The sequence below is a fragment of the Morone saxatilis genome, unplaced genomic scaffold (genome assembly GCF_004916995.1).
Source record: "Morone saxatilis isolate NCDOM2014 unplaced genomic scaffold, NCSU_SB_2.0 Contig24, whole genome shotgun sequence".
Lineage (NCBI taxonomy): Eukaryota > Metazoa > Chordata > Actinopteri > Moronidae > Morone > Morone saxatilis.
Window position 1 is genome coordinate 9,390,188 of NW_023339807.1, and position 11,781 is coordinate 9,401,968.

General features: G+C 39.1%; 1 protein-coding gene across 1 annotated transcript in view; it reads left to right on the top strand.

Moving 5' to 3' along the window:
* The window catches only part of dnah5 (dynein, axonemal, heavy chain 5), a gene marked incomplete in the record, with an annotated part of 84,165 nt that overhangs the window by 62,189 nt on the left and 10,195 nt on the right, over positions 1-11,781 (top strand). The window contains 10 exon segments of the mRNA XM_035672845.1: positions 733-915; positions 2,451-2,555; positions 2,944-3,082; positions 3,539-3,653; positions 4,745-4,935; positions 5,986-6,107; positions 8,027-8,176; positions 8,965-9,210; positions 9,473-9,692; positions 10,847-11,052. Coding sequence (XP_035528738.1) covers positions 733-915; positions 2,451-2,555; positions 2,944-3,082; positions 3,539-3,653; positions 4,745-4,935; positions 5,986-6,107; positions 8,027-8,176; positions 8,965-9,210; positions 9,473-9,692; positions 10,847-11,052 — 1,677 coding nt within the window.

Consider the following 11,781-nt stretch of genomic DNA (forward strand, 5'->3'; position numbering starts at 1 on the left):
ACACACCCCCACACACGCACACACACATCAAACATACAGTACCATATAAATGCAGAAAAACATGCACACGCATTCTCACATTAAAGTGATTACAAGAAAGCCTGTTGGCTGCATGTAAAAGCCAACACATTCAATCAGAAGTCTCTCAGCTACCTAATGAGAGGCCTGATTAGAGGTGTCTACACACTTACTCCCACCTTCTCCTGAAAAGCTTTAATTTCTATTAATATCCTGGTGTGAGAAGGAAGTGAAGGTGTCTGCGTCCGACAGCTCCAGGGACAAACCAGCAGATGGATAATTAGAAGTTATATTGCCATGAGTAATTAAATGCTGATCAGAGCAAACACAAGCACACATTCATCCACATGTACAGACGTTTTCTAACCTATACACACACAAGAAATGTTTCTGAGCAGCTGAATCTGCCTTTATCACATTTCAGTATGGCCTATTCATACATTTTCAATGACATCTGCTTAATTTAGTGACTTTCATGACAAATGTGCAGTTATGGGTTATGTTTTTGTATTCTTGAAGTGGTTCGGGGAAGATCTGGCTGAATAATCAGCACAACTTGTTTCCTATTTGTAAATTTGTTTTTGATATAGGTGTATAGTTATTTTGTGATTCCGACTTTGTGCTCTTTATTTTGGCATTGTGTTGATAATATAATTCACATGCTAATGGATATTGAGAATGTGTCTTTCCCTACCGCTATCTTGCTTTCTACAGGTGAAAGTGGGTGACAAAGAGGTTGATGTGATGAAGGGCTTCAGGCTGTATGTGACCACCAAGCTGCCTAACCCGGCTTACACCCCTGAGATCAGTGCACGCACCTCCATCATCGACTTCACAGTCACCATGAGAGGACTAGAGGACCAGCTGCTGGGCAGAGTCATCCTCACTGAAAAACAGGTAGAGTTGCTCTCTACAAAATGCAGGCATTATAGCCACTGTATACATATTTTTACATAAATTGTTTTATGCTCTGCACTATTACGTCATTGTTAATTGAAATTCAGTATGTTTCCTTAGAAAGAAAATATCCTCAGGCTTGATGCAAATTGTTTAGATCTTTATAGTTCCTTGAAAAAACCCTTTAAATACAGGCTCCAAACACCTCCCCTTACCGTGTACCTAATTTCCTCTCTCTAGCAAGCACAAACAGTGTGACAACATAACTGGGAGGTTATTATCACCTTTTGAATGTAAAAAAAACAGCACTCATTACACAGACACAGACAGTGTGAAGAAACAACCACATAACAAAAAAGAGTGTATATATGCACCAATACCAAATACACACACAAAGACAGTCACATGTAAAGTGTCAGGGACTTGATGAAATGTATTATAAATGCACCCAATGATTGTGACGCATTGATTGTGACTGTGAAAAGACTGGTGCTGCTGTAGGAAGGCCATTGTCCATCCAGTAATGGCTGGTCATAAGATGAAGGATTTATGCTAGCTGGGCAAAAGTGGCTTGTTATCTGTGTACTCATGGATTTAATCATAATGGGAGCGGAATCTAAAATGTGCATCTTCACAGTTCATGCAGCATTTACAAGACAAACAATGTGGTCAAAATAATGCATTTGCAGTTATATGAATGAATCATTCAGAGGCTCCCCTCAATAAAATGCTCATGAGCCTTAAAGCCATCAAAGACAAATCCATTAACACACAATGTAAAAAGGCTTTTCAGTCCCTTCATGTTCAGGTCACAGGCTGTTGTCTTGACCATATCAAGCTTACATTTACCATGGGTGAATGAGGTTTTGGATCGCTGGATCGTTGGTTGGATTGTTGTTACAGTCCGTTTAATCCACGGAGTGTCAGACTGACATTCAGGGCAGGGACACTGCATGTTACTGTGGTGTTGCTACCTGAGTACCAAAATATGGTAGTTTCTCTACCCTCACTTTCTTATTACGGTATTAGATTTTAGTATTATTTCCTCAGTATATCAAGAGCAATTAGAGTCATAAAAACCTTCCAGACACTGTGGCTTTTAGGACAGTGTGCTTTTAATCTGCAGTCCCAGCAAAATAATTAATTTAAAAAATATGAGTCAGTGTGACAGTAGTGGTAACTTATGACTGCTTTTACCCGGCTAATAGCAGCATATAAAAGATGGCTGTGTCAGTCAGTCCATCTGGCCATTAATACCCAGACTGCCATGAAATTTGGTCTGGATAATTAGATAAATCCTACATGTACTTTACTTTCATCTTGCCCACTGTCAGGCCAAAATGTCAACTTCCACTATCTCATAATCTAAAAAGCATTTCATTTGCTGATCAAATTCATGCCCCCCAGGAGAAAAACCCTTTTGATTTTAATGATCTGTTAAAATATGTAGCTAGCACCATGCTACAGCTTCATAACCTGTATATGTATGTATGTGGGTGTGTGTGCATGTGTTACCTGTTCTTTTATGACACCAGGAACTGGAGAAGGAGAGAACAGACCTCTTGGAAGATGTGACATCCAACAAGAGAAAGATGAAGGAACTAGAGGACAATCTCCTCTACCGACTGACCAGCACACAGGCAAGGAAATAAATCTACTGTGATATGTCAGAAAACATTTTGAATTGGGCATGTGATAATCATCAGTGCAGATACATTAACAGGATTAGGGGCAACGTTTTTATGTTATATTTTTTAAGTTCTTAAAAAAAAGTTCTTAGCTTATCTGTTTCCTGGTCCTTGCTTTAAAATAGACTGACATTTGCTGGCAAATATGTTCATCTGGAGTTCATTAAAATGTTGGATATTGCATTTGCTTCTAGTAAAGAAAGTTGAAAAATGAGGTCACCCAATGGAAGAATAATAGAAAAACTTACATCTGTCCCAGCCATTTCTCAAATTATGGAATCCATTACCATAGTAATTCCATGGGTTTCTGACTTATTCAGACAAATATGTCTCTTTTTAGGGTTCACTGGTGGATGATGAGAGTCTGATTCTTGTCCTTGGCAACACCAAGCGCACAGCTGAAGAGGTCACTCAGAAACTACAGATTGCTGCGGAGACTGAGATCCAGATCAATGCTGCCAGAGAGGAGTACCGACCTGGTAGGTCACGACAACTGGCTCAAAGACAGAATCTACACCTTAATGTACTCGCTCAGCGTGCCTGCCAAGTTCAGCTTCAATCACACGAAACAGATTAATTTTCAGTTTATAATTCAGCAATGACAAACATAGACACTCTCCAAGAGAAAATTTGCTCACTACACACATCCCTTTAAAACAGATTTAGTTCATCATAAAAAGTCTCTGTGTCAGTCTGTGCAACATATTTCAAAGTAAACAGACATTTTGATCAACCGCCTCATCATCAGATTTTTTTATTTTTCACAAAATAATTATTTATACTCTACAGGCCAATATTTTTACTATAGCATGTGACAGTTTGATTCATGAATAGAGGCCATAAAGACAACAGGTACTTTTTTTCACACTAATGTGTGCTTCAAGAAACACACTTCTTTTCACAATACAATTGTTTGTGTTTGTGTGTGTTTTCAGTGGCCACCAGGGGCAGTATCCTGTACTTCCTGATCACAGAAATGAGTATGGTGAATGTCATGTATCAGACCTCTCTGAGACAGTTCCTGGGACTTTTTGACCTTTCTCTGGCCAGGTGAGATAACTGCATTTGCTACTGTTTGTAATTAATTGGTTTCTTGTTGTGGAGAGTAGACTTTACCCACAATGACTTTTTTTTATATTGAATACACACAAAGTCATACGTGCCGACAGCAAGTGACCCTATGCAATTCCATGTCAGCCTTTGTCTGCTGGCCTGCAAATGTTGCTCTTCTCGTTGTGATTTGTAAAGTCTCAGAGGGGATTTGTTTGGGTTATTGGCATCGTCAGTTAATGCTGCTGGAGCACTTGGTGCACTTTCTAGGCAACTTAATCTGATTAAAATGCAGACATCTGCAATGCTATGTCAGCCTTTCCCAAAATATGGGTTTCCAAGGAGGGCTAAACAATATTACATTTACTTCAACCAGCGCATGTTGTATAATTCAAGTGTCTTAAAGCCAGACAGTTCCAATCTGTGGCCTAAAAACTACCTCATCGTGTTTTCATTATTTTTCTACTTGTTCCACATTTCCATACAGTGACACCAGCAGGAAAGATGTACTGCCATTGGTTGTCAGATATTTTATAATTGTAATTGGAGCGCATTTGAACAGCATGATAACTTTTCAACTTTCATATCATATTTCAATATTGCTCCTCACTTACCTTGTCTTGTAATTGTCTGCAGTACATATGTGAGGTATGTATGTACTAGGATGGAGAGAGTTAATGTTGTCTTGCAGCTGAAAACTAAAAGGAATTATTTTCAGCTTATGTTAAAGGTGGAAGCTACTGAGTCATTGTTGAGACTTCAGGTTGAACTGTAATTTAACTGTGATATTTTGTTTTTGAAATACTGCATTGTTGTTTATATAGTGCAAAAGGTTAAAGTTTCTGAGGCAAACATCAAATACAGGGACAGTCCATTTTAAGCAGCAACCCATTGATTTGCCAGCTCAAATAATTTCTCGTCAAATCATACAACTAAATTTGTCAGCGCTTCTAACTTGCTTAATGGCTAGAAGAAGCTTTTGCATAATTGTTACCAAGCAAAAGTCAATAAACTAAAAACAGATGAGCTGTGATCTCTAGTCTACATTTGAGTTCATATTAAATATAAATTTGAAATTCTACTTTTTACAGGTCCTCCAAAAGTCCAATCACCAGCAAACGCATCGCCAACATCATAGAGTTTATGACCTTTGAGGTGTATAAGTATGCAGCACGCGGCCTGTATGAGGAGCACAAGTTCCTCTTCACTTTGCTGTTGACACTGAAGATTGACATGCAGAGCAACAGGGTCAAACATGAGGAGTTCCTCACACTCATTAAAGGTAAGAAGAAAATGTGAACTGTGAACTGGTGACTGTGTGCTTCACTGTCATCTCCATACCTAGTAAAGTTATTTAAAGCTAAAGTGATCCTGACCCTGAATTTATGAAACCCAAAAGATCCCTCAAATCCTAAAATTTCCCCCAAACGCAATAGTGTGTGAGTTTAAAAACGTCTGAGCTGTGAAAACATTTCTGAATATTAGGATATTAGAAGCTATTAGGCACTGAAACTAGATCAAGTACTGTATATTTCAAATGTCAGTATTATTATTTACACAGTGTTGAGTTGCTGTAAAGTCAGCAGTAATATTCAGAAAAGGAAAAGTTTCCAGGAACGCATGTTTTTGTGTGCCTCTGATCCTTCACCTTTCTTTTTTTTGTCTGTTATGTCTCATCTTCTAAGACTGTTTTGTTGTGTCAGTACCTAGAATGTATAGACAAAGAAAGAAAGTACATACACTGGCATACTAGATAGCTGTCTCCACTGAGACTGAGACATTTAAATCTTAACATAAAAAGAAGAGAAGCGAAATGTACAGCTATGGCTCACCTCAAAACAAACTCCAGGCTCTAAAATTGGACCAAATATATTTTTTGTTTGCTGTTTTTTTCATTATTTACTTGGCGCAGATAGATTTTTTTTAAAGCTCAACTCAAGGTTTACACACATTTTAAACATATTAATATTGTAGCAGTTCACTGAATCAGAGATATGGAATGCTCGTGACCACAGGGATAAAAGCCAGCTATGGCAACTGGCACGGCCATAACAGACAGTCTGCTGCTTGCATGCAGCTTCACCATCTGTCAGCTCTGACCTGCTGAACATGGACTCACAGAATGACTTTTGTGTACATTTCTGGAGGTTGTGTTTGTACACGTTTGAATGTATTTGAATCATTTAACATTCTATATTATTTTTATACACACACATTTTTACTTTAGGTTTTGCTGTTTGTGTGTATGTACACATACACGTTTATTTATTTTGGTGTTTGTGTGTGTGTGTGTGTGTGTGTGTGTGTGTGTGTGTGTGTGTGTGTCTTCCAGGAGGTGCATCTCTGGACCTAAAGGCCTGCCCTCAAAAACCAGCTAAATGGATCCTTGACATGACCTGGCTCAACCTTGTGGAGCTCAGCAAACTGTGGCAGTTCTCTGATATACTGGATCAGGTACAACACACACACACACGCACAACTTGATCAATTTAGGTGTGCCCTGACAGGTGTATGACACCTTTCTTTAGCTGAGAGACTTTTTTTTATCTATTAAGTCTGCAGATAACGGTGCTCATCTGTCATCTGTTTCACTCACTCACACACACACACACAGATTTAGCAGTGGTCTCTGGATGCTTATTAAATATTTTTCACAGTTCTCCTTTGCTCTAGTAAGCATGTCAATATCAGTCTCATCATGTCTCGCTTCATCTCTCCTTTTTACATCAACACACAAACACACACACTCATCACAATTGACTGTCACTCACCCACAAATACACACACCCTTGGGGGTGACTGACAGCTTGGTGGCTTCCATGGGGGGTAGAGCTCAGTGCTGTGTGAAATGAGCTTAGTTTGGAGAAACTTCCAATCAATTACTTTTGGCTAAACATGTGAGCACACACACAAATGTATACGTGTGTGTATCCTTGTATTCCTTCACATACACAAATACACATGTGTATTTTTGTGTTGATGATTAACAGGGAGAGGTGGATTAACAGTTTTTTGTGTAATGAAATCAGTCTGAGGGGAACAAGGCGTGGACAGGATTGTAATGTCAGTCTTTCCCAGAATAGAGAGACAAAACCAACTGAGCCCCCTCTTGACTGTCTTCATACAGGACACAGATGCACCTTATTTCACATATGAAACACACAAACATATTTATTTAGCAGCCTTTAGCACTTTAGCCTTATGGTTTAAGAAGTTCACCCAAACCCTGAGACTGGCTCAAAAAATGTGCATGTCAGACAGGAATGCATAATCGACAACTACTGTTAATGTGCTCTTCAGCAAAAGCACTGAACCCCTTACATTCTTAAGTGGAGCTGCTCAGTGACTAATAGACACAAAGAAGCAGCTCTCAGTTGTGAATGTGTTCGACTATATGAATGAGCTGCAGGTGGTTGCTTCAATGTCCTGAATAAATACTTATAATACAGAGCCATTCACTCTCTTTACATTAAAACTTAAAGCTCAGTAGATATTATGCTCTCTAGAAGGCAAATCATTTTCATCATCATATCACAATCATCTTAGTTTTTTTTTTTTTTTTATAAAGATTTTAGACCTCATTGACACAGCTACATTTCGGTTGAAGAAACCAGATTATTTGTCCATGTATCTGATTTGACTGGGTTTCTAAAAGGGTTTTACATATGCACAGGTACCTGTCAGAGACTTCAGACAGGGAAGGTATAGTCATGACATCAGAAACATTACTCCTAGCGGTGTCCAAAATAACTTTTTAACTAAAATGACATACACACAATACAGAAAAAAAGTGGGCTCTTTCCCTACAAGACTTGTCGTGTCAAATACAAAAAAGAAACACTTACATACATCACATACACACTTAAAATATGCCAGGAATAGAAAAATGTGGTCGAGGGTAAATCTGATTACTGACCAGCATGTTATGCATACCTGTTATACAGTTACTGTGTTATTGTGGTGCATGTACTGTAAACACAATCTCTAATTTCCTGCTTTAACCTGATTTCTCCCACTAACCTGGTTTCCTGTGTGCATGTATACACAGTGATTAACAGGCTCTGTGATGTCACAGTATATTTGCATATGTGCGATCAAGCATTTATATTGCACATGGTGTTGTCATGGATTCAGTACAGTATGACAAGTGTCAATCCAGAACCTTGATAATCATCTGAGTTACGCGATGTGTTACAGGATGTGTGTCAGTCTGTGTTTGCTGTGAAATGATTAGGAGTTTCTTCCGTATTTAAGACATATTATGTATGTCAATGCATTGGCATAGAGGACATTGTTTACATAGTAAAGTATGTGTTTGGTATTTTCACTGTCTTTGTGTTCCTGAATCAGAGCTGTTTACACATTTCTTTCAGATAAGTCGCAACGAGAAACAGTGGAAGTCCTGGTTTGATAAGGAGGCCCCGGAGGAAGAGGTGGTCCCAAACTCCTACGACCAGGCTCTTGACTGTTTTAAACGCCTGCTCCTCATACGCTGCTGGTGTCCCGACAGGACCATTGCGCAGGTTAGAGACAGACCTGTCTATGTGTGTGGTTACAGTGTCTGGATACAAAGACCCGGTGGCTTAAAACCAATTTTTGGTTTTCTAATCAGCTTTTTACAGTACATTTGTTTCCTTTGTTTCCACTTTCGTAATGAACAGTAGGGTAAGTCCAAGCCCCACACTTGCTAGGTTCCATTATAATGCATTTGCAACAGTATGATGCAGTTACAATGATTGAATTACTCTGAAAAGAAATACAGCAGAGTTGCCTAAAGCAGCATATTCATCATTAATTGCTGTGTCAAGGCTGGAAAATAGATGCTGGTTTACTTCAAAAACAAACTTGTATTAATGAGACTGGGTTCAGTAAAACGTAAAACAAAGAAACAAATCTAAAACTAAAAATCTCTTAATCTACAGTAATATCTCCCTCGGCCAAGTCTTTCCTTGAAGGGAAAAGTGGAATGCATTTAGTAAAACATCTCTCTGAAGCTCACTGAGCCTGAATATCTACAATGGGTAATGGCTCACTTCTTACTGATGGGTAGTTTTTTGTTCCACTGCAGACGAGCCTGGGGTGGAATTTATTTAGCTGCACTCCAAAACAGTCCAGCAGTTGTCCTTGTCTGACCTTTGGCAGCAGTCTTTACTGTTGACTGAAAAGAGTAATCTAGTAAAAAAAAAGTGAACTATTCACTCAACCCTCAGCCTTCCAGAAAGTAAATTTATTCCAAATGTTTTCTGTCTTTTCCTCATGTGTTTTAGCATTTTGCATTATGAAGCAGTAAACAAACATGCTTCTCCTCTAGGCCCGTAAATACATAATGGACGCAATGGGGGAGAAGTACACTGAAGGGGTCATTCTTGACTTGGAGAAGATGTGGGAGGAATCAGACCCACGAACACCTCTCATCTGCTTCCTGTCAATGGGCTCAGATCCAACTGACTCCATCATCGCGCTGGGGAAGAGGCTAAAGTTCGAGACCAGATATGTCTCCATGGGACAAGGACAAGAGGTCCACGCCCGCAAGCTTCTGCAGCAGACCATGGCTAATGTGAGTCAGGGGTGTGAGGTTACTGCTATTTTTGCATCATTTGATGAAGCAGCAGACCAGTTTCATGCAATATGTTGAGGTGTCAAGGTGTTCTGTCTCTGAAAAATGTGTTTTTAAAATGTCTTTTAAGCTCTTTGATCACTAACAGACAGACCAACCTATGCAGAGTTAGTTGCTCACAAAGATCTTCTTTTTTTACTACATCATCAATTTTCTGTCCTTGATATGGATGATAACCATTGCTCTTCCTATTTGTCCCCAGGGTGGCTGGGCCTTACTCCAGAACTGCCACCTGGGTCTGGACTTCATGGACGAGCTAATGGACACTGTGACGGAGACAGACTTTGTCCACGACAGCTTCCGCCTTTGGATGACCACAGAGGTCCACAGACACTTCCCCATCACCCTTCTGCAGATGTCAATCAAGTTCACCAACGAACCACCACAGGGCCTCAAGGCGGGGCTTAAGAGGACCTATGGAGGTGTGTCCAGTCTGGTTCAGTTTATAAGTAAAACTAAATTAGTTAAAAGTCCAGAATTTGTAAGCTATCTCTTTACAGAACAATGTGAGAGTGGTGAGACTGTAGTAGTAATATAAATGCACACACTCTTTCCTGTATGAAGACAATATCTGTTTGAAAACGTTGCAAGATATAAACATGGCGGAAATAAAGCAAAAAGTCAACGGACTGATCCTCAGTTTATCATAACACAGAGATCAGATGTGTGTGTCTGTTTGAGTAAGATAGAAGAAATAAGACAATGATGAGCATACAGAATAGGGGTTTTTTTTCATTCTTGATGTGTACACATGTAAACAACCTATTTGGTCACACATACCCACTCACGCACACTCACATCTTCACATCACCTTCAGTAAGTCACATAATCAATAACGAAATGGGTGTGTATATATTGTAGGGTAAAGGCATCACCCAAGTACCAAAAGCCTGTAAGGCTCATGAAATTTTAAACAAGCCTTAAAGAGGGAATGAGATAAGATTATTTAATATGTATAAACCAGCTGTCTCTCCTTGGTTCATATGGAAAAAGGATATGTACGGTTCCTGAAGGGCAATCAAAAGTCTCAGTACACATTTATCTTGTCTCAAGGCCTAGCTGCAATTAAAGATTGCATTTCTTATCAGATTATGAGAAATCACACAAAATTCATGATGATGAAGATTTCCCAAACGTCATTAGTGCTCAGACATAACAAGCCCTTTGAGACATTGCCTGTCAAAGATTTCCTAAAAAAGAGAATTGCAAACTTGCATGAAGTTAAAAGTGTCATACCGGCTGTTAAAGAAAATTGCTAAATCTTTTTTTAAGCAAATTTAAAAAAAACTATTCACTCAGCAAATACAGTGTGTATTAGAATTGTTCCTTCCGATCAAACGTCACCAGCTTAGGGGTATTTTTTAAGTCTTGAATTTATTTATTTTTTATTTTCTCTTTGAAAGTGGTTTCTAGTTTTCTGGTTATTTGTTCCCAATATTTTTATACCTTTCAAGTCTGCCATAGTAGAAGGCTTTGGATTACAGCTCCAAATGTTAAAAAAGCTGATAGAAGCACAATGGTTTTCAATAGATTTTTCTCTTAGCTTCCTGTTGTTCATCCATGTACCCCTCACCAGGTATAAACCAGGACCTTTTGGATGTCAGTAACATGGTGCAGTGGAAGCCAATGCTGTATGGAGTGGCATTTCTCCACAGCACGGTACAGGAGAGGAGAAAGTATGGGCCTCTGGGATGGAACATCCCCTACGAGTTCAACCAGGCCGACTTGAACGCAACTGTCCAGTTTGTTCAAAACCACCTTGATGACATGGACATCAAAAAGGTAGGAGAAGTGACTCAAGTGCTTCGCAAACGACAGCGATCATCTCTTAAGAGCTAACAACAACAACAGTAAGACTCAGTTAAGATAGTTTTGAGAGCAGACTTTCAGGTTGATGATGGTTTAAAATGCTGTGTAACAGGCTTTTACTGGTGCAAGTGTGCAGCAGGTTGTGGTTGTTGTCACACTGTTTCCCTCTAACTCTCCAGTTTCTTATTAAGCAGAAAAATGTGTAGTCTTTAAATGTGTTTATTATAAATGAATCACAGAATGTACTAAATAAGCAAATTTCAATTCAGGAGTTAATTAGTGTTGTTTTCTGATATGAAAGAATTATGAAAGGAAATGTTTGATCAGCAGAAAACTGTCTCATCCAACTATCATGAAGATGCCAAAGAGAAATAATAACCACAACGTTAAAGATGTGCATAACATGAGAACATACAGTCTACCTTTTACATGCTACTTCCTGTCTCTAGCCTGGCATGTTCATTTTCAATTCTTTTTGATGTCCAAGAGGCGTAGTCAATGCACGCAGACCTAAAAAAACGGCGTGATAGCGGATTCAACAGAAACAGTTCATCAGTGGCAGCCATCTTGGTTGTGTACCAAAATAACTGCCAGTAAGGTTGCACTCCTATGTACTGTCATCTTATAAAACCCGCCTCATATTAGATTAGGTTATGATTGGCCTGAGTGTGTCCAGACGCATCTGCCAGAGCAAATAAAACA